The 24,602-nt window shown below is 38.7% G+C and overlaps 1 protein-coding gene across 1 annotated transcript in view; it reads left to right on the top strand.

Annotated features, from left to right (window-relative positions):
- The first annotated feature begins 317 nt into the window (after positions 1–317).
- The window catches only part of LOC121309415 (protein ALKAL-like), a 37,957-nt gene continuing 13,672 nt past the window's right edge, over positions 318–24,602 (top strand). The window contains exon 1 of the mRNA XM_041242332.1: positions 318–589. Within this exon, the coding sequence (XP_041098266.1) occupies positions 322–589 (268 nt within the window). The 5' untranslated portion in view covers positions 318–321. The remainder of the gene's footprint in view (positions 590–24,602) is intronic.

Below are 24,602 nucleotides of genomic sequence, written 5' to 3'. Positions count from 1 at the left end.
CGTTTGTAAAAACAAGTAGAGCAAAATATTCTGATAATGTGAGGGTAGGTGCAAAGTAAATCTGAACTAAAGCCTGGATTGTAGTGTGTTGCTTTGATAATACCTTTAAATAATCCATAGCTGTAAATCCGTCCAAGGCTAGAGAGATGTTAGTTATGGAATTAAATCATTGCGGTGGGAGGGGAGTTTGTTCAGTCAATTAGGATGAATAGTCAGACCATGAAAAAAGGAAAGAAAAAAGAAAGCCGATGAAAAGTGTGGATCAGAAGCAGGAGATATATATTTTTTTGTATCTTTCTTTGCATATGCAGATAGTAAGCGATGCAGACTGAAAGGAAATGGCACATAGTCCTGGGCATTATCTTTCTTCTGGTCACCTCGGGTCAGTGTATGGACAGCAAGGAATCTAAGCAGAAAGAAAAGAAAACACTTCTAGAGCTCATCCTACAGGTCACTGGAGACAGCCAAGGTGACACAAGTGACTCCCGGCGGTATGCCGGTGGCATGTACTCTGTAGATCAAGATTACAGATTTTCCTCCAGAGAAAAGGCCTTGGTTATTCACCAGCCCGACAACAGCAGACCAATAGGTAAGCGGTTACATTTTATTCTGAGCTGGTGACACACTTTAATCCTCTGGCTGTTGAATCTGACTGTAGATAACTCTCATGGAGGCTCTTTGGATATCTCAGGTCACTTCCCAGGTCACTTCTCAAAATCGCCTTTACCTATATTTGTGTTTTTTGTAAAATATTCCAAGTTGCTGAATAATACCGGTTTATTTATTGTTTTGATTATTGTATTTGTTTGGATGTTTATTTGTGACAACATGTACTTATTTTGATATTCCGAATTCAGATGGGTGTATAATGTTTAACTAAATTGAATCTCAATGCCTCATGGTATTAAAATCAGTTATGTTTTTATTTTTTTGTGGGAAAAAGTTATTTGCTGGCTTTTTTTTTTTTCAAAATCCGAACGCATTTAGTTAATGCAGAAAGTATAATGTGCGTTGTATTCTGTGTTTTATTTAGAAACTTTTTTTTTTTTTTTTTTTAGAGAGAGAGAGGTAGCTTTTGCCAACGCATTTCATGTTGTGAAAATGTAACATTTCCCCAGGGCTATGATTTAGAAGGTTCTGATTGTAGTGCGTGTAACCATTAGTTTGTTACAGAGTAATCCAGCCTGTGTTAAATACGTCAGTGGAAACACAGGATCGTATTTTTCCTAAGAATAAACAACCTAAAAAGAGAAATAAATAAACAAATAAATGATTAACCACTACTTTGTTTCTTAATTTTCGTTTTTTTTGTTTAAATCACCTGACTAGCTTTGTACATCTGACTGCAAAAACTCATTTTTAAATAAAGAAGGGAATTTCAGATAACCGATGCAGAACTGTCACTTTGTGTATTTAGAGACATATGTTTGCGTTTGCTGTGTATGTCTCATCGATTTAATTCCAGTGAATGTCATAATAAATCTTCAATTTGATAATTATATTAAATTAACAGCAGTAAATTTAATTAGAGCAAAGTACCGTGTTCCGTCTTTTGCATGGCATTCAAAATGATCTTCATTTTGTTTAATTCTGCTGTCCTGTTAAAACGGGGTTATTTTCTTGAACAGTCTGTGCGTAGGGATGATGAATGGCCAGAGGCGAGATTTCTAAAATTAGAGGGATTTGTTTGGTTATTTTGTTAATTTACAAAGTTGTTAGGATTCCCTTGCATTATTCTACACAAATATACTCTGATGAATACATAAAGATAGGAAGTGATACACTTTGGCGATAGAGACGTATTCCTAGCTGCGTCGTGTGTTAACATAAATTCCACATCAAACAGATACTACATGTTACCCAGGGCTGCAGAGTTTAAACTGTGTATGTAGACGATATACCTTGAAAACTACGCTTAATTCGTAAACTTGCACAATGTACTTGGCATCAGTAAAATGGTATATTCTCAGACTCAATTTTGCAACAATACATTGGCAATGTAAAATGTGAATGCATGCGTCTGAAGTCCTGTAGGTTTGCCTAAACAAGAACCATCAGTAGTCTTCCTTCTCGGTCTATGCAGAACAGAATACCAAGAACAGTACGGACTATCCATGTATTTCCAAAGAGCAGTCTCCACTTGACAACAATAATATGACATCCGATATATATAATATATATCTATATATATATAATATATATATATATATATATATATATATATATATATATATATATATATATATATATATATAAATGTAAGAGGTCCAGAAAAAAAAAATCTTAGAAAATCATTTTATTTTTAACTGCATTCACAGTATGCACGTTTAAAGCAATTCGTATTACTATAATATTACTATTGAAGTGGTTTGCATTAACTGAATACGTCATATAATGGTTAATAGCGCCTATATTTATTTTTGTTCACACGAATTTCTCAAGCATTGTATTAAGACTTGCTGTATATGCAACATATTTGGGCATCAACAAACATGCCATTTCTATATACATTCTTTACATTCTAGAAAAAGTTTTGTTTGTTTAGTTATAGGAAATAGTTATTATTATTATTATTATTATTATTATTATTATTATTATTATTATTATTATTATTATTATTATTATTAGTAGTAGTAGTAGTAGTAGTAGTATTAGTAGTGTTGATAATGCTTTTCTTGCTGTTCTTGTTCTTATCCCCATTCTTGTTTTGAATAAAAATTTAAAACATATAGTAGGGGAGACCAGGGTTGATTGTCACACAGGTTGGTTGTCACAGTGCTCATAGCTTTGAAACTAGATGACGCAGGCAGGTGATACTAACAATGAAATGTGTGTTCTATTGTCTGGAAGTCAACCATCTTGTAATTTGAGGTCAGTTCCATCTAACATAAAGGTTAGCACATATTTCATTTATTTTTTCATACCCAAAATAAGAAATGCATATCTTGTTATTTACGTTATAACTCCTAGTAGTATTGGAGTTTGTTTGAACTGGTGGCCATGTTAAATAGAACCAGATATTGGCTATCTTTTGGTGTGAAAACAAAACCAGTAAGTTCTCCCAGTAGTACTGAGATAATTAAATTATCATGTAAAGTCTGGTTGGGGCAGGTTGTCACATAGTTTTGGGGGTTGGTTGTCACATGTAAATCCTATAAGAAGAAGTCTTATTTTTTTTTCTAATTTTTTACACCAAAATGTGGGCTATGTCACCATATAATGCTTTTTTAGATTATATACTGTTTGTCCTCTGGTTCTGTGGGGACTGTGGTATTATTTTGTAGTACGGGTCAACATTTCAAATATACTATAGGTCTGTATTTTTTATGTTCACATAAAAAGTAAAAATACAACTTTTTCTGTCCTTGTACACAGTAGAAACATTGTTATTTAAAAAAAAAAAAAATGTTGCATTATTGTCTACTGTAAAAGCAAGAACATACGTTGTGACAACCAACCCCATATCGTGTGACAACCAACCCAAGTATGGAGCTGGTTGTCACCGGTGACCGGCGCATTTTCAACCGTCTAAATATCATATTTGGAATAAAGTTATACTGAAATAAAAATCATCAATTTGCATATGAAGAGTTATTCTTTAATTTAACGGGGAACAGAACCTCGCAGCATGTCACCAGATTGAGGAAAAAAAAAAAAAGAGTACGTGACAACCAGCCCAGGTCTCCCCTACTCTAATCGTGTTTTCTCATTTGATGCTACATATTCATTTGCTGTCCTATTTCTCTTACCTGATACTTGCAAGTTTTCTCACACTAACATTATAAACCTCAGGAGGGATGCCCTGGCAGCTGCAGTTCTTTAATGGGTGAAGAGATTCCAAAAGTATGTATATATATATATATATATATATATATATATATATATATATATATATATATATATATATATATATATATATATATATATATACACACACACACACACACACACACACACACACACACACACACACACACACACACAGCAAGAATTAAGAACTAATACACATTGTCCATTTGTTGCAAAGGTACTACATTATATTCGCTTGCCAGTTTGCACATAAAAAAAGTGACGCAAGCCATGTCTTTTAGCTTGTATATTTCGTGTTCATAAAATGAGACTAATAACAATGCAATATGTATGCGTGAAATAGCATTCTTTTGCGAGTTTTTATGTAGGAGCTATGAACCATTATAAGATGTAACCTAATGTAAAATGTGAAGTGAATATGAATGCTTATTTGTCATGTTCATAACTAGAGATTGCTAACTCGTAAATCAACAAGACATTGCTTAAATTACTCATTAGAATGACATCTTTCATGAGGTGAAATAACAGTTATTTGCGAGCTATGATATTCACAATGTTTGTGGTCTATTTATGCTGTATCTACAGTGAAAACTCCACTCGTTGGAATTTTTCGTGTTCGAACTGGATTTACTTAAATTTCTTTCTGAAATAATATGGACGACCGACTGAAATAAACAATTATGTGGGAATTAGGAGATGTCTGTGACGGTTGACTCTGCAAACATGTAAAACACACGGCAGTTATCAACAAATTCCGATTCGTGTATCATCAAAAGTGGAACTGTAACTGGGTACCCCCTGGGTGTATTTTTGGTTTATTTCGTATAGTTTGGGTTATGTATCACAGGGGAGTTAATGTATATTGGTACGTGAACACGGGGGTGTGGGTTTGTGTGTGTGTGGAATAGTGGTGACAGGAAGCCAGTTAAAATCCTCCCTGTAAACACACGTGGGAATGTGGCTGGAGCCGTGAATTGAATAAATGATTAATGAAATTACTACTTAAGGCTTCAGCCACAGATATATAAATAAGGTGATCACAGGTGGAAAAGGGTTAGAGTATTCAGGAGTGGAGAACAGAAATGGTGTTTGAGAAATCTATGAATGAAATATAGAAAGCAACTGCTACCTACTGGATCGCTGTACCAGCAGGGAATTTGTTTTGTGTTCTGTTTATTGTGTTTGTTTATTTTGGCCCTTGTGCAGTTTTATTTTTAGTTCAGTGTTTGTTTCTGTTTTCTTTGAAACCTTTTGTTTATTTATTAATAAAATGCCCAAGCGGCAATTTCAAACCCTACAGTACTGTCTGTGTACTATTTCTTCAGAGTCTGACATCACTACCAGCCTGGTTACAGGCACGTAGAAAATCGGACCCCCCCCCCCCCCCCCCCCAAAGAAAAAAGATCACTTCATTGGTGCCGATGCACCGAAATTAGAGCATTCGAGCGGTATATAAGCATTTTCATAACAAATTAGTAAAGATCCTTAAATTAATTCTCAAGTTAAAGATCTGCCTATAGACAAAAGTACCAGAACAGGGTTCCTGCTCAACTACACCAGTAGCTAGAATAAACCACGACAATAATTAACAGCTCCAGCTATCAGTAAAGAGCTGAGCCTCCCTAAGTGGGGCTCTCTCTGTGACCCGTTACTGGCCCTCTAGCACACGTCTCTCTACCGGTTTTCATGCCCATAGTTCAAGGACCTCATCATGTACAATTCAAATACCAGTTCATAGACACACTTTTGTGATACAGCATCCAACCTAATGACTAATTATTTTTCAAAGCGGCCAAGCATCCTATAATACAATGGCAATTGCTATCAGATTCGGTATGCAATCACATTTTTTGTCAGGTTTCATACTGAAAATTTCTACTGTAATTACACTTTTGCTTACTCAGTGTATTTTGGGTCTCTTATCAGGTTACAATATCACCTTGGTAATTACAGCTCGATCATGTCAACTAATGTGAGAACCTCCAACAGTACCATGCCAAGTCTTCAAGGGTCTCTAGTTTCCCTTATTTCTGAATCAGCAGTCAATCTAATGGCTAATTTGGTTTCTCAAGTACGTGAGCAACCTATAACTCAGCCTGGCAATTGTTCCTCAGATTCTGTTCCCTATCCCATTCATGTTTTACCTTGTCCCCTGAACATTCCATTATCAAAGTTATCATTTTCAGTTCTTCTTTCCCCTCTAACCTCCTTCCCGTGGATTCAAATGTTACTATGAGCATCCAACGATCTGCTTCCAGTCCTTTATCATCCAAACTGACCATTACTAAGAAGTCCTGGAATTCCTTGTTAACACTCTTCGCTCTGGTTGCATCACCCTATACGAAGACGCCCTCCAGGAAGCAATGCTCGTCTCTGCATGCTGTGGATTTCTCCATTGCAAAATCACGGAGCCAAGCTTTCGATCCATCTTCCGACCTCTGCATCGGAGATCACCTTCATTAGTTCATGTATTCCTTACATTTAAAACACCCTGAGACTGTCTGGGAAAGGAAAGGGGCACACATCTTATTCAGAACAAATTATATTACTTGTCCTTTCTCTGCTTTTTCAGCTACCTGTCGATGCGCACCACTGCCAGTTCATCTGAACCCTTTTTCCTCACCCCAGAAGAATCAGTCATCTCCAGGAGTTAGTTCTGCAACTATCTATGTGCATCTCTTCTACACCGTTGGATTCCTCCTGATAATTACTCCTGATAATTACAATTCCTTCAGAATTGGCATCACCACTTCAGCTACTTCCAAGACATTTCTCCACATGATCAAGACATTTGGGTGGTGGACTTCGGTGGCATTCGAACTTTATATCTGGAAAAAAATGACTCAGACATTTTATCAGCGCACTAAGTCACTAAAGAAAGGTTAAAAAAAATTATTCTGTTCTGAACCCGGAGGAAGGGTATACCCTCGGTCATGGATTCCCGAAGGCTTCCTTCTGTCACCTTTCTGGTGAGTAGGATTTTTTTCCTTACCTGAGCACTGGGCAATTTATTTCTGCCAGGTGAAGGAGAGTGTGGTGGGGAAAGTGATCTTGGCCACTTGTCCTGCCTTCTGGCAAGATATGTTTTCATTTTATTTATCATTTTATTATTTTATTAGGTAGGTTGAGCTCCAGTGATCAGACCCCAAATGAATGTCCATCAATTAATTACAGGGATTCTTCTTTTCTTTATTCTACAAAATGTCATTCATTCTAATTGTGGGCTGGGCAATTTATTTTGTATTGCAAGGTAGGATAGATGGCCTTATCCTTTTGGCGGAAGGTGGCCCAGAGTGCCATTTGCCATGCTCGCTGACATTAATTACCACTCAGTCATAATATATTTACATCATAGTTCGGCCACCGTATAGAGACAGCTGTCGAGCTCCAATGTTTCATTATGGGCATGTTCGTTGTCAAATGAAATAAAGAATTGTTCATTTCAAATCTTGTGTGTGTCTCCATTCTGAATTAGAAACTATGACCCCGTTAAGGGCCACCTTATCTTATGCGTGAACGCTCGAAAAATGAAAAGGCGGCCCTGGGTCGGGTGAAATTTCGACTAGCTTTTTGATGTGGCCTAAAGTAGGCAGTGCCGCCTAAGGATCGGCCCATCTGTATGTTTTAAACAGGGTTAAAAGTCACTGAATCACAAAAGTACACTCAGTACTGTATCTCCAGCCAAGCCCCACCCCTCGTTCGCAGTATTTTTCACATACCTCGTTATAGACGTGCATACAGATAAATCCTCTCCTGATCACTTGTTTTATCACCAAACTCCTCAATAATGCGATCCAAGTCATTATGTTATTATTAGAAAATCTCAAAAAGCTCTGCAAATGTCCGTGATATTCTTTGAAAGCTGGATGCAGCTATCTCCTTTATGTCAGTGTTACCTCTGTGGTGCAAGGGGTTATCAGATACCCCCTTTTGAGTGGAGTTCAGAGAAAAACCTGCAAGTTTTTCAGAGAACTCTCGGAAATACTGAGCAGCAGGTCAGAGATAAGCCCACCACGGATCTTGGATTCGATGGGACCTACGGTGATCTCCAGCCCGGAAAATAACAATTGGAATTGCACTGAATACACCTTTTGACAATGATGATGGGTCAGTCACGAATAGTAAATATTTCTTCATTGTACAGCTTTTATTAAAATGATAAAACTTAGTATATACTATAGATTGTAGCTAAGATTGTAAATCTCAATATTGATAATTAATGCATACTACGTTACATATTCAGTCACCATTAATATAATAATCTGTACTGTGAATAGTGTAATGTACACATCCTTGTTTGCTGTATTTACACATGACTCAACACGATCGCTTCTTTCCACAGTAACTGACTGCACTGTCAACACAAGCCTTTATTGTATCTTATGCAATAAGTACAGTACCAACAGTGTTGCAAAAAATAAGATGGCCATATTTACATTTGCAAATTGTCCAGCTAACACTCTTGTGTTAACTTCGGGTAATGTGGTGTTTATGTCACTGTTTACATTCCCGACAAGCACTTTTCTACAATTTAGGCTACCTTTTCAGCCGTATATGTGAACGCACTTAGGCCCCCTAAAGCCGCAACTGTGAATGAGAAATTTGAGGCGGCCCAGAGCCAGCCCAAGGCTGGCTTAGTAAGTGTGAACGGGGTCTATATTGTGTTTCTAAAAAGAGAATCCACCCACTAATCACATACATAATCAAACTGCTCCTTAAATAGCCCTCTTGTCTACGCCCTCTTGTCATTTATTTGCTTGGTTCTCCTCCTCCCCTGCCTCCCCCTTACAGAGTGCCTTGTTTTGGGAGAAGGTGGCTCAGAGTGCAACTTGCCCTGCCCATTAGTTAGCATTCAATCAATATACATTTACATCATAGTTTGGACAATGTATAGGGGCTGATATCAAGCTCTAGTGAACGAGGCCATGGGCCAAATTATATTGTGTTTCATTATGGGCATGGTCATTTGTCAAATGCAATAAAGAATTGTTCATTTTAAATCTTGTGGTCATCTCCTTTCTGAATCTCAGGAGATGCACCTCCAAGTTATTTCATTTTTTAAAAAGCTTTTCTATTAGAGGCAGAAATCTGACCTAGATTGGTAAAAAGTATTACTGATTATGCTGCACCTCCAAATTTTCAGTTTCTAATAATAATCTGACAAGACCTATTATCAAAAAGTATCATCTTTAAATGAGAAAAAACAAATTATAGGCTAACATTACAATAAGTTATTGAGAAAAATGTAAGACACAACTTGTACCCAATTCATACTACCTAAGTAACGTGCTGTCAATCAGAATATGGAACTACTGGACTGCATGTAAAAACATATTCAGAAAAAAACAAGTCCAACTTTTTTGTTCTGCATTAATTATTTGGCTCATCTAAGTGCTGTATAAATAATTTTTAGCAGGTAAAGTTAACATTCCTGTAAAAGAAGTGAAAAGACAAATGTCAAAAATACATCTATGGGCGTATTCTCTCTCTCTCTCATTGTGGGCGGGGCTTGTGAGAAGTTGAAGGGAGCAGAGCTCAAGGGCAGGGAGTCTGGAGGTCACCGATCCGGATACAGCCACCAGCTCAAAGGTTGTGGAGCACAGAGTTGATCTACAGGTACCGTTAGCTGAAGGGCTAGTCTGGTCCAGCAGCAGTACTGACATGCCCAGAGGAGAAGGGGGAGTCCAGCCTGACAGCGGAAATCCCTGTGCCCAACTTGAGCAGTTTGTAGCAGTGGAAAGGAGCGGCAAGGAGCTGAAATATGTAGAGAAAATAAATAGTTTTTTGAGTCTTACAAAAAACAAGAAAGGCGTTGAAGTTAAACATTATTTCCACAATTTAAAATTGTTTTTATACTCTGTACAGATGGCTTTTAAAAAAGCAATGCTAGTTATAGTTATAGTTATAGTTATAGTTATATAGTTATATTTAAAGAAAATGGTGCAGAATGTGAAGAAAATTGTTGGAAAACAGTTAAAAACAATATTTAAAATGGCTGTTTTTTATAGAAATGTGTTATTTGTTATTGTTTTCTTCTTGTTTTTTTTAACATTTTAGCTGCAATGGAGAAAACCAATTGTATCTCTTTTAATGTTAATGGATGTAGATAGGCTTTTAAAAGAGCACAGCTTTATGAGTTTTTAAATCAGAAGCAGGCAGGTGTGGCGCTCCTGCAGGAGACCCACTCTGATACAGAGAATAAAGCAGCCTGGTATGCAGAGTGGCGAGGGCAGAGTGTGCTGAGTCACGGCTCTAATGCTTGTGCAGGTTCGCTGTGCTTTTTAGCTATAGATTAAGTTTAAGCATTTTAGATGTGGAGGAGATAGTTTAAGGGCGGTTTTTAAAGGTGAGAGTTAAGACTGGGGAGATTATTTATGCTTTCATTAATATATATGCTCCAAATGTAGGAAAGGAAATTTTTTTTTTTTTTTTTTTTTTTTTTTTATAAACTTAAGGATAATCTTTTAAAACTTAACAGTGATGAGGTTTTGATAGTTGGGGGGATTTTAACTGCACAGAGAATTTTAATAGAGATAGGAATGGTGAGGAGCCACATCCCCAGTTTGTTGGAGTTTTAACTGAGTTTGGTGACCTGGTTGATGTTTGGAGGTGTTTGCATCCACACACACGTCAATATACTTGGTCACCGCACCATAGTACTTGTGGATATAGAGTGCGTTTAGACTGGGCGTATATTTTAAGAAATTATTTAAACATTATTACAGCAACATTTATTGTTCCTAAAGGTCTATCAGATCACCAGTGCTTAAATGTTAGTTACCAAGGGAACTTAGCAGACCTTCACATTGGTGTTTTAATTTAAAATTGTTGGAAGATTGTACTTTTAATAATACTCTTAGATATTTTTGATTTGTGTGGAAGAAGCAAAAAACTAAATATAGAGATTTAAGGCAGTGGCACAAATTAAACATTTCTGTCAACAATACACTTTGGACACAACTAGGTCCCTAAACAATGCAGTCAGAGAGTTGGAGAAAGATATTTTACAGTTGCAAAATGATGAAAACAATACATTTAATGAGCAATCCCGCCAAGATTTAAAAGAAAAGAAAGGATTATTAGGTGATCTGCTGAAGGAAAGAGTGAAGGAGGTAATGGTGCGATCCTGTTTTGTGGAGTGCAGAGATATGGACGCCCCCATCAGTTTCTTCTTCAGCTTGGAGAAGAGGAGAGTGGAGTGCTGGCAGCTGATGTGCATGCGGACACCTGATGGCAAGGAGCTGTATAGCCAAGAAGAGATAAGTGATGCAGCAGTGCAGTTCTATAAGGAATTGCTCTCTAAAGAGCTTTGTGACCCAGAAGACACTGAACGATTGCTTCAGGACCTGCCCAGACTAGGAGAGGATGAGTAGGAGGACCTGGACTCTGCACTGGAGTTTACAGAACTAACTGTTGCTGTCTCAGTTGTCTAGTGGGAAAGCCCCCGGGATTGACAGCCTACCTGTGGAGTTCTACAAACACTTTTGGACTCTGATAGGGGAGGACTTCTTCCAGGTGTTGCAAGAGAGCTTGGAACTTGGTGAACTGCCCCTCAGCTGCCACAGGGCAGTAATTACCTTACTGCCCAAAAAAGGAGACCTATGTTTTTTAAAGAACTGGAGACCTGTGGCACTTTTATGTTCCGATTTTAAATTAATTTCAAGACATTTATCAAATAGACTTAAGAAATGTATTGGAGTTATAGCGCACACAGATCAAACATACTGTGTTCCTGGACATTCCATTTTTGACAATTTATTTTTGATTCGTGATTTTATGTCTTTAAATGAGTTTAGTGTGGGGTTGGTCTCCCTAGACCAAGAGAAGGCCTTTGACAGGGTTAACCACAACTACATTTTTAAGGCATTGGGAGCTTTTGGATTTGGGCCTGTTTTTATTAATTTTATTAAATATTTAAAATTCTTTTAAATACAAATATTTTTAGTATTTTAAAGGTCAATAATAGCATGAGTCATCCTTTTCCAGTTTGCAGTGTATTAGACAAGGCTACTCTCTCTCTGGTATGTTATATTCACTTTCCATAGAGTCGTTGTTGGACCTTCTGAGGGTTACTCTCTGGCTGGGCAGAGTCTGCTTCTCCTGCCCCTGTTACTGTTAAACTGTCAGCCTGTGCTGATGATGTGAATGTTTTTGTTAGCAGTGGTGGGGATGTCCAGGCCCTGAAGGAAAGTTTAGAAACGTTCCAGAGAGCATCATCTGCAAGGGTAAACTGGGCAAAATGTGACACTTTCCTATCGGGCAGCTGGCAGGAGGGGGGCTTCCCAATGTTGCCTCAGTCTTTGCAGTGGAACAGAGCTGGGCTCAAGGTGCTGGGAGTATACCTGGGGTTCTGGCTGTTTATGGAAAAAAACTGGGAGGGCCTGGTGAAAAGGGTAAAGGGGTGACTGGAGAGCTGGTAGAGTTTGCTGGGGCAGCTGTCTCTCAGAGGGAGGGTCCTGGTCATTAATAATTTGGTGGCCTCCATGCTGTGGCACAGGTTGGTGTGCTTGGATCCTCCCAAGGATCCAGAGGGTGCTCTAGGATTTTTTCTGGAGTGGGAGACACTGGACTAGCAGTGCTGTACCTCCCCACTGATGAAGGGGGGCAAGGCCTGGTGAGTATTGCCAGCAGAGTGGCAGCTTTTAGACTTCAGGCAGTACAGAGGCTTCTGTATGCCGGAGAAGAGGCTCATAGGAATAGGCTAGCCTGTTTCTTTCTGAACACTGTAGGGTGGCTTGGTCTTAATAAATCATTTTTTTAAACAGATACCTCCCAGTTTGATAGAGTGGGTCTCCCCTCATTTTATAAGACTTTGTTGGAGGTGAGGAAGACAGTGAGGGTAGAGAGAGAGGAGGGGTCTCTAACAGGCCAGGCTCTGTTACAGGAGCCTCTCTTCTTCAATACATTTTTTCTAGTTTCTTTCAGTCTAAGTCGTTGTGTGCTGTTTTTTGCAGAGCAGGCCTGACCCATCTAGTTCATTTGTTTGAGCCTGGCTCCGCTCGCTGGATATGTGCAGCTCAGCTAGCTATGAGGCTAGCTGGCATTCAGAGAGGTTGGCTGGCAGGATTTTAAGTGGGCTGAGGGATTCTCTCTCCCCAGTGCTCAGAGAGGCTCTGAGAGAGGGGATGTTCAGGAGAGCAGAGCAGGAAAGGGAGCCCATCTTCCCTTCAATACTCATCTCTCCAATTGGAACAATAGAGCCAGAAAGCAGCAGCTGTGGTCTGCTGAATATTGAAAAGGAGAAAGATCAGACTCTCCACAGTTTTGAGAGCAAAAAGCTTTATCACTTCCATGTCAAGACAGCCCATTTCAGACCTCTGCAGGGGCTGACTGACACTAAGTGGAGGACTCATCTCTCTGTTGACGGAGACATAAGGCCTATCTGGGGAGCTCAACATTTTATTTTAATTTATTTATTTTTTAATCCTGTGTGTGTGTGTGTGTGTGTGTGTGTTAACTTAAAAAAAGGGATTTTTTTTTTTTATTGGTCTTTTTAGTGTATTTTATTTGTATAGTTAAAATAGCATTTTAGAAGGATCTTTAATTTTTTATTGTATTATATTGTTCTGTGGATTATTGGATTTATTTTTAATGATTCATTAAAGGATCTCAAAAGTCAAAGTCTCTCTCTCTCTCTCTCTCTAGAGAGAGAGAGAGAGAGAGAAAGATTTTTTTAAACAACAATGTAGTTAGCACAGTAGGAAATAGAGTTGGGTGAGATACTGCATCTAATGCATGTATTTGTGTGATGCTTTGGTGTGTAAAACCGGTCCAAACATGCCCCTGACAGCTGATTCTGATTGACTTTAATCCATGTGTATTGGTTGCTGGTGGGATGAAAATTCCTAACAGATGTCAACCAGGTCAAAAGTGTTTAATACAGTGGCCAGCTCCCTATAAGATTGAGGATTGGGCTCCCTGTGGTTTCTATCATTGTTAAAATCCATAGTGCAGTTAAAATCTCCCCCCAGTATGAGGACATGACCAGTGTCACATTGTCCCAACACCTGACTCAACTTTTTAAAAAATAAAATTCGCTCCCTCCAACATTAGGAGCATAAATATTAATAAAACAAATTAAAAAACATAAGAACATAAGATTACAAGAAAGTTTACAAATGAGAGGAGGCCATTCAGCCCATCTTGCTCGTTTGGTTGTTAGTAGCTTATTGATCCCAGAATCTCATCAAGCAGCTTCTTGAAGGATCCCAGGGTGTCAGCTTCAACAACATTACTGGGGTGTTGATTCCAGACCCTCACAATTCTCTGTGTAAAAAAGTGCCTCCTATTTTCTGTTCTGAATGCCCCTTTTTCTAATCTCCATTTGTGACCCCTGGTCCTTGTTTCTTTTTTCAGGCTGAAAAAGTCCCTTGGGTCGACACTGTCAATACCTTTTAGAATTTTGAATGCTTGAATTAGGTCGCCACGTAGTCTTCTTTGTTCAAGACTGAACAGATTCAATTCTTTTTGCCTGTCTGCATATGCCATGCCTTTTAAGGCCGGAATAATTCTGGTCGCTCTTCTTTGCACTCTTTCTAGAGCAGCAATATCTTTTTTATAGCGAGGTGACCAGAACTGAACACAATATTCAAGACGAGGTCTTACTAGTGCATTGTACAGTTTTAACATTACTTCCCTTGATTTAAATTCAACACTTTTCACCATGTATCCGAGCATCTTGTTAGCCTTTTTTATAGCTTCCCCACATTGTCTAGATGAAGACATTTCTGAGTCAACAAAAACTCCTAGGTCTTTTTCATAGATTCCTTCTCCAATTTCAGTATCTCCCATATGATATTTATAATGTACATTTTTATTTCCTGCGTGCAGTACCTTACACTTTTCTCTATTAAATGTCATTTGCCATGTGTCTGCCCAGTTCTGAATCTTGTCTAGATCATTTTGAATGACCTTTGCTGCTACAACAGTGTTTGCCACTCCTCCTACTTTTGTGTCGTCTGCAAATTTAACAAGTTTGCTTACTATACCAGAATCTAAATCATTAATGTAGATTAGGAATAGCAGAGGACCTAATACTGATCCTTGTGGTACACCACTGGTTACCACACTCCATTCTGAGGCTTTTCCTCTAATCAGTACTTTCTGTTTTCTACATGTTAACCACTCCCTAATCCATGTACATGTGTTTCCTTGAATTCCAACTGCGTTCAGTTTGAGAATTAATCTTTTGTGCGGGACTTTGTCAAAAGCTTTCTGGAAATCTAAATAAACCATGTCATATGCTTTGCAATTATCCATTATCGATGTTGCATCCTCAAAAAAATCAAGCAAGTTAGTTAGACACGATCTCCCTTTTCTAAAACCATGTTGACTGTCTCCCAGGACCCTGTTACCATATAGGTAATTTTCCATTTTGGATCTTATTATAGTTTCCATAAGTTTGCATATAATAGAAGTCAGGCTTACTGGTGTGTAGTTACCTGGTTCAGTTTTGTTTCCCTTTTTGTGGATCGGTATTACGTTTGCAATTTTCCAGTCTGTCGGTACCACCCCTGTGTCAAGAGACTGCTGCATGATCTTGGTAAATTACTTCTTTCATTTCTTTGAGTACTATTGGGAGGATCTCATCCGGCCCAGGGGATTTGTTTATTTTAAGAGCTCCTAGTCCCTTTAACACTTCTGCCTCAGTTATGCTAAAGTTATTTAAAACTGGATAGGAACTGGATGACATGTGGGGCATGTTGTCAGTATCTTCCTTTGTAAAAACTTGTGAAAAGTAATCATTTAATATATTTGCTATTTTTTTTTTGTTCATCTACGATTTTGCCATTTGTATCTCTTAAACATTTAATCTCCTCTTTGAATGTTCTCTTGCTGTTGTAATATTGGAAAAACATTTTGGAATTGGTTTTAGCTCCCTTAGCAATCTTCATTCTATTTCTCTCTTGGCCTTTCTAACTTCCTTTTTGACTTGTGTTTGCAGTTCCGTGTACTCTTTCTGTGTACTTTCTTTCTTTTTTTACTTTCTTTTTGGTCCTTTTTTAATGCTCTATAAAGTGCCTTTTTTCGCTGAATATTTTTTTTAATTGATCTATTAAACCATTTTGTCAATTTAGTTTTACATTTAGATTTGTCTACTTTAGGGATGTAATTGTTTTGCGCCTCTAGTACTACATTTTAGAAGAACAACCATCCTTCTTCTGTGGGTGTTTTCTCTATTTTACTCCAGTCTACTTCTGTTAGTCTCTGTTTCATACCTTCATAGTTTGCTTTTCTAAAATTGTAAACCTTAGTTTTAGTCATTATTTTGGGGTTTTTAAAAAAACACTTCAAATGAGACGATGTTGTTGTTTGAGTTTGCCAGTGGTTCTCTGACTGACCTCTTTTAAGTTATTCTGTCTTCGTTATTTGAAAAGACTAAATCAAGGCATGCCTCCCCTCTAGTCGATGCCTTGACAAATTGTGTTAGGAAGCAGTCTTTTGTCATTTCCACCATTTCAATTTCATCCTTCGTGCTTCCCATCGGGTTTTCCCATTTTATATGGGGGAAGTTGAAATCCCCCATTAGTATGGCTTCTCCTTTGCTACACGCATTTCTAATGTCATATTTTACTTTTACGAGTCTTCCTTGAATAATTTCATTTATTGCTAAAATTTCTACCTTAAAACCTAGAGAAAATAAAATCACGTTTGCTCGTTTATTATTTAAAAAATCAAATAGCTGTGCTCTCTTATTAAAATCTCTACCCCCATTTATGTTAAAAGAGCCTAAAATAATTTTCTCCATTGGTAAAAATAGATTGCTCAACAATAAAATGAATAAAGTCATAACAGTATAAATATTCCAGATAAAATTAGCCATTAAAATTGATTAGAAGATCTCAACATTTTCCTCACTGAACTCACTGAATACTTTTTCAGCCTGAATCTTTTTTTTTTTTGATCAAATTTAGCTAAAGTTGCTTTCCCAAGTACAACATTTGCAGAGTATAGAAAACGTTTCTGATCTGGGAAAAATTATTTTACCTCTACTCACCTCTTACCCTTTGTTCTATCAAGAAAAGTGCTGATTTCTTTAATAGTATATAATTTGCCTTTACCGGTTTGGCTGGCTGAAATGTCAGAGAGCTGCGAGGTGTTGGAGAAATTTCCATCATCCTCTTCACCCTCCTCATACAGAGACATCTCCTCCTCTTCCACCAATTCCTCTGCCTCTGCTGGCTCCTCTGCCACCGTCAACTCCCCAGGCCGAGAGGAGCCACCCGGGACAGGATCCCCATCAGAGCCGACTTGAACTCCAGCATCACCAACTTCCTCCTCACAGCCAGATACCACCACTGGGGCCAACAGAGATTCACCTCCGCTAACCCCACCCGATACCTTAACCTGAGAAGCGGGATCAGCGAGCCGGGAATCACCATCCACACCCTCCTTCATCCGACTACTCTGTTCCTTACCGCAGTGCAGGGCTGAGACCCTCTGCCACTGCCATGAGAAACCATAGGTCCCCAAATTGACTCCCCCTTGCCTGCCAAGTTGGCAGCAGCAGAGGACGCCTTCCTCTCTTTCAGCCGCCGTTTCTTCCCCACCACCTTGAACTCACTCTCCTGGTCAGCATCAGCTGATGTTGTAGCAGCCTCTGGCCACTGTTGCTGGGCTGAGTCGCCTGGTTCCGGTCGCTCTGTCTCTTCCATCTGTGCTCTCTGAACCACTTTGGCCCCCTCCCTGTTAGCATTACTATTATCACTCGGATCTGCTTCTGCGTTTGATCGTGGGCATGAATATTTGAGATGCCCCTGTTCCCCATAACGACCAACACCACATCCTCCATGGTGACATTGGGGTCAGGTATACACCTGAACCCGTGTCTCCGAGTCACCCCCCCCCCATACTACCCGAGTGCGAGCCCATCCCCGGGTGTACACGTGGACTAAAAAGTTTGCAGATATTAAAACAAACTTATATAGAAACCAAATTTATTTATATATTTATTTAAACTAATTTAAAATTACTAATACAGCTCCTCGCGCTTTGCTCACAGGCCCTCCCACAATCCAGAGAGAGAGAGAGAGAGAGAGAGAGAGAGAGAGAGAGAGAGAGAGAGAGAGATTATTTTCGGGTATTATCATTGTCAATTTTTGTCGTGTTGTACTGTAAGGTGATATATAGCACATAATAGTTATACATATGCACCAAAATTTTTTTAAAAATAAAGCGCATTCCTTTGGTTGTGCTATCGTAACAATATGTACCCAGGAGCTAGTGAGAGATATTGGCAGGCATTTGTCACTGGCGAAGGTGGAAAGCGAACCTGGGACATTGCACTCTGAAGCACAGAGCCGTATCAGCTGTACAGCCATATCGGCGCTATGCTGTGTATAATTTAGTCAATTCTCCCTGTGCCTCTTCAAATGCTGTGGGATATTACAACGGCCAGAAGAATTGGGCCATAGCTGAATCGTCAGATCTGGGTCGCAGGAATCATGCCGGATCTGTGTCACCAGAATAGGACTGGGTCTGGACGTCGGGTCTGGTCCAGTTCCATCGGCCCAATTTAAGGACCGTTCTTCAAGTTTGACATAGGGCCAATTCCGGCAGCCGTCATCACGCCAGAATCACAGCTGTAATCGGGTCAGTACTGGGCCAGGATCAGTGTGTTATCTGGGTAAATTTACCATAATAAAAAACAGTAATGAAAAAGAAAATGTAGAATATAAAAAAGCGCAACCAGATATAGTCAACTAAAATCAACACAATATTCGAATTCTTTGTCGTATTATATATATTTAAGGTAAGGCAAGTTTATTTTTCCATTGAAAGTGCTCCCGACTATAATGTTCTGCCGCCAGGCTGTACAGAATTCCTGGGGAGAACCCTGGGGAGAATTCCTGGCATATGTCACTTTAATGTCCAAAATCCAGCAGTGTGTTTATGATGTTACAGAAAACTACAAAATTAAGTCGGGAGTTTTCCTTAATATGGTTTTAAGTATGCTGTAATACCAAATGTTAAAGACTTAAATCACACATTCTTGATTGGCTGATATGGACTGTGAATGGATTGAATTTGAATGGCATATTTGTATAAATCAACTATGCTAAAATAGCAGCAATTTCATAACTGTTTGCTAGAAAATCTTTAGCACTAATGCATTCGTTTAAAAAATAAACTATTGCTTCAGTGCTGCAGAAATATTATAAGCTTTCTAATAGATGTATTTAAACCTATTCTAAATCACGTATTTACTTAAGGAAAGAAAACGTTATGTAAAGTGCTATTTTAATGTTTGAGGATATACATGCAAAAATGTTTTAAACCTGTTGTAAAAATGTTGTTAAATATTTTCGATTACATTGAACTTGGATTACATTGTAGTCAAATTCCTTTATCTACAAGGACTAAAATGAATTACATGATAAGGGTAGGGTGGATAGATAAATGAATGAAAGGGAATAGAAAGCCCAAGAGTTATTACAGTGTCAAGTCTTGAAACACATGTATATCTCTTGATGTAGAGCAAATTCCATTGTTTTCTTTTTGAATGATCATTAACACAGATCATTGTATGCGAGACACTGCTAACACATAATTAATTTACTATAACCTTATCAGATTCGATGATACAAAAGAGGTTGCATTTTGTCTTAGTTTTGCAGCATATGTTACAGGTGCTTTATCATCAGTCTATTCAAGTTGGGAGTGCATACTGAACAACGATGGAGGTAGCCCAGTTTTTAGTCCTACGAGATAGCTTGCAAGAAAAGAACATGGGAGTACATTGTTGTTATTAGAAAAAAAATTGCAATAAGCCCCCCAAAAAAATGTTGACCTGGGTGACAGATGCAAGTAAACAATGAGCGTATCAATCCACCGGAAGCAGCTTGTTATGGACGCGTCTATCCAAGCTTCTCTGGATTGAACCATCGGCCCAAATGTTGAGTAGCGCAAATGTTTCTTCATACCTGCTGCAGTCTGGCTCAAGGTTTGTGTCTCAAGCAACAAAAATATGGCCAAACTGAATAAACAGAAACATTCCTTGTGGAAGAGAAACCTTCACACAGCCAGGGCTGTTTGTTATTTCGTCAGCTTACGAACAGCCATCATCCATTTTGTTTTGTTCATCCCAGGTCAAAGCATGTCAAACCACATCTTGGATGGATACTGGGACCCGGGTCAACTTTGGTACAACCCAGGTAAATTGGTTTCACAGTACGCAGGATTGTGACCCGGGTAGACAGAACCTGGGTCGGAACCCATGTAGAGTGCTAGTGTGAAAGGGACTTAAGATATTTGACCTGTGAAATATCAATGTGCTAATGCCCTTCCAGGTTAATTGCTTACCACAAAGGAGAGAAATTTAGATTGATGAAGAACAATCTCTGTCGACTTCAACTGATCTAAACCACAGTCGATATAAATAAGGCTGTTTTTTAAAACATGAAAATAGGACCCTGCCTGGCATTTATCGTGTAATGAACACACACAAGAGATACGTGCACTGTTAGATGCTTATTTTTTAGATCATTGATACATAATGGAATTCTTATATATTTATCATCTAAACAGTGGCAGTATTTGGATCTGCACTGAAGAATTTGCACGTCATCTGAAAAACCCAAAGTCATAAAGGCCTTACTTTTTTAACTTTAGGACAGCTTAGCATCCAGCCTCCAGGGAGAGCACAAGCGACTGAGAAAACAAAAAACTGTAAAAGCCTAGTACTAGTGGGATGAGACTCAATGTACGCAGCAGCTAACTACATCAAGAGCAGCAACTTCCCAAACTATAATATTATTATTAAGGCAGGACTAAACAGCTATGAAAAAAAAACTTATACAGAGCACTGAATAATATATTCAGCACGGAGAATCTGCTTAAATGAATGGCACTGAATGAATGATGATGATAGCGATTGCAATTGCAGATGATCTATGACTGTGAAGGGCGCTCAGGCCCGAGTGAACGATAAATTTGGCCGGAGGTCTCGTCCGGGGTGCCCGACGGCTACTTGCGCGAGGCCGGCTGGAAATACATGAACAGTTACATGCATACCAGTGCTGCAGATAGAAGTGGCTATGGGCCACCTCCCCCCAAAAGACGAGGCCGCCAAATCATGCGCCCTTCACAAAGACAAATCTGCCCGATTCCAGCCTTGCTGAAGTACCCCCAGATGAGTCCAGTTTTCAGCTTTGCCCAACATCTGGTCATCTAATGGTTAGACGAAGACCTGGAGAGGCCTACAAGTCACAGTGTCTCCAAATGTGGTGGAGGATCGGTGATGATATGGGGGTGCTTCAGCAAGGCTGCAATTGGGCAGATTTGGCATGAATCAAGCCAAGTACAAGGTTGTCCTGGAAGAAAACTTGCTTCCTTCAGCTCTGACAATGTTCCCCAACTCTGAGGATTGGTTTATCCAGCAGGACAATGCTCCATGCCACACAGCCAGGTCAATCAAGGTGTGGATGGAGGATCAGCAGATCAAGACCCTGTCATGGCCAGCCCAATCTCCAGACCTGAACCCCATTGAATACCCCTGGAATGTGATCAAGAGGAAGATGGATGGTCACAAGCCATCAAACAAAGCTGAGCTGCTTGAATTTTTGCACCAGGAGTGGCATAAAGTCACCCAACATCAATGTGAAAGACTGGTGGAGAGCATGCCAAGACGCATGAAAGCTATGATTGAAAATCAGGGTTATGTATTGATTTCTGAACTCTTCCTAATTTAAAACATTAGTATTGTGTTGTTTAAAAATGAATAAGACCTTATTTTCTTTGCATTATTCGAGGTCTGACAACACTGCATCTTTTTTGTTATTTTGACCAGTTTGACTCTAAATAAGAGTATTTTTATTTGGAATTTGGGAGAAATGTTGTCAGTAGTTTATAGAATAAAACAAAAATGTTCATTTTACCCAAACACATACCTATAAATAGTAAAACCAGAGAAACTGATAATTTTGCAGTGGTCTCTTTTTTCTAGAGCTGTATATGAGAGAGAGAGAGAGAGAGAGAGAGAGAGAGAGAGAGAGAGAGAGAGAGAGAGAGAGAGAGAGAGAAGCCTCAATGACGTGGCATCTAGAAACAAGACCAGAATTAGAAACCAAATAACAAGAATGAAAACATGGATGACAGAATTATATATATATATATATATATATATATATATATATATATTATATATATAGATATATATATAATATATATTATATTAATATATACTCTGAGAATTCCATTCTACCTTTTAAACATTCAGTATATGGATAATTAGTATTTGCATGTTTAGCAAGACTAGGATTATCAGAACCAACTACTCTGAACATCTGCAATTTTTAAAGGTTTTTTTTTTTTTTTCAGCTTGTTTGCTCTCAGTCTTGGAATGCATTTTTCTCTTTAGTAGTTTCAGATGGTTCCCTACAAAAATTACTTCAAGAGTAGTTTTCCAGAAATTAAAAACAGTTCATTTCGAATTACAAACATTTTAAATAAAAAGTTGTTATTCAAAATTAGATTTGAAAAATAACTGACAGATGCGCCACCATTTATGAAATGTAAATAAATGTCGACTTGAATTTGTATTAAGTAGAATCTTATAGTCTTGCCTTCTAGTTAAAATAAAATGCATGGTATTAATAAACAAAGGTGGCACAAGGAACAAATATCTTATTACTTCCACTAGTTTAGCAACCCACAGCACCTCCTTTTGCCTTGGAAAGAATATTTTAGGAAAGTCTTGTAGTTTTAATTTTACACTCCCTTACAGTGACAGAAGAAACTAAAGTTTTCGCAATTTAACAACACAATACATGGATTTCGCTACATTTGCTGTGAGGTTAATTGAATGCTCATTTTGAATGTTGTTGACAATTAAATAGTATATATTGAACTTAAGTATAAAATCCATTAGTGTCACTATCATATATTAGTCATTAAGGACTTTTTAGACCTATTTCCATATGTAATGCCCTCTGTGTGGGACTTGTTTAAACAATACTGTATCACTTTTTAAATGAAAACGCCTTTAAGAAAACCAGGTTTAGAATACTTTAGAATTTGTGTGCACGTAAACACATGCCAACAATGCATAAAACACAGAGAAACATTCATCTTATGTAATATTTAAAAAAAAATTCTAGCTATGCTTTAACCCTTAGCGGTCCATTTATTCAGAGCTTGTCGCATGCGCCGTTTATTTTACACGTGCCGTTTAAAATGTATCTTTTTTCAGGGTAAAACAGGTTTAAATGGCCCTGCATAGCAAAAGTACACTCAGTACTGCATCTCCAGTCAAGCCCCACCCCTTGTTCGCTGTATTTTTCACATACCTCTTTATAGACATGCATACTGAGAAATCCCCTCCTGATCCCTCGTTTTATCACCAAACTCCTCAATAATGCGATCCAAGTCATTATTTTATTACTATAACATTTCAAAAAGCTCTGCAAATGTCAGTGATATTCTTTGAGGGCTGGATGAGGAAGCAGGCATCTCCTTTGTTTGTGCCTGTGTTATCTCTGTGGTGTAGGGGCTATCTGTATTGCTCAGATACACCCCTTTTTTTCAGCTTCATTCGGCTCCTATCGGTCTCACTTGGCCATTGAAAAGTTTTCTCGGCTTTTGCCGGTGAAAAAATGACTAGACCTGTGCTTTACGATGATGTCGGACAGGGTCAACAAGTGTCCCTTTTCAACAACTTCCAAATGCTGAATTTCTGAAGTGAGTTTTGAGATTTAAAAATGTTCTAATTCACAGTTGCCAAAGTTACTGAGGGGATAGAGAATACAGTTGTACTCACCTGGTGGACATTTCTAAATCTACCGAATTTCAGAAGTCCGTCAAAATAAAATAGTCTATTGCTGTCCAATGAAAGCACAAAAAAAACAAAGTGTTTATCAGTTTTGTTTGCAATGTGGCTGTGACAGGGTAGCGTCATTATGGCCCAGGCTGGTTACCGGTAGGAAAGACCCAGAGACAGAAACCCACAGTTCAAGCGTTGGTACGCACATTTGTTAACAAACACAAATGAAAGAAAAAAAGCACAAGGGCCAAAATAAAAGGTTTAAACAAAGCACCGGAACAAACACCAAAGAAACATTTACCCTTACGCTGCACAGTTGCCTTCACTAAAGGTTCAGAAATCAAAGTACACAAGCAAGCAAATAATTACACTCATCTAACTCCCTCCACCAGACAATGGAGTTCACCACTCCTCAGTTAGCACCAATTGCCTAATTAGAGAATGGTCACACCTGTGATTGCTGGCCAACCTTACATTCCCACACACACTTTTTACAGCAGCAGGGCTTCTGCCCTGCCACATACTTCCCCCTTGTGCAATGCACACATGGCCTCTTCCCCCTTAAAACACCAACCCCCTCCCCCCTTGTCCGTTTTTCTGCCTCCAGATTCTCGTGGGTGGGCAGGCAGGTGATTTGGTCGGGGGTTGTGGTGGAGGTGGTCCCCACACCTTCTCCTTCAGCTGGGGGGGTGGTCCTGGGCCTTGAAATAGTGGCACCCGTCTACCCCTCTTAACCCCCTTTCTACCCTCTAATCTAGGCACTCCGGCAGTGCAGCGCTGGTGCTGGGCACTCCTAGACATCACACTTCTGGCATTATGGTTTCAAAGTAACAATGCACATGTGCAAAAGCCCCGAAGTGCCAATACTTCACAGTACAGGCTTTTCTAACTAGTCTAATCATTTCTATTATGTAAATGAAAGTGTTATCACGTGTGGTATCAATTATGTGTCAACAGTATGAATATAGTTGTCACATATTCTAATTCATGTATATGAGTACAAATATTAAACAATTACTTTATGTATTACCTT

Source organism: Polyodon spathula, chromosome 3, assembly GCF_017654505.1.
Source record: "Polyodon spathula isolate WHYD16114869_AA chromosome 3, ASM1765450v1, whole genome shotgun sequence".
In the NCBI taxonomy this organism is placed as follows: Eukaryota; Metazoa; Chordata; class Actinopteri; order Acipenseriformes; family Polyodontidae; genus Polyodon; species Polyodon spathula.
The sequence above is the reverse complement of the archived record's forward strand: the minus strand, read 5'-3'. Positions and strand labels throughout refer to the sequence as shown.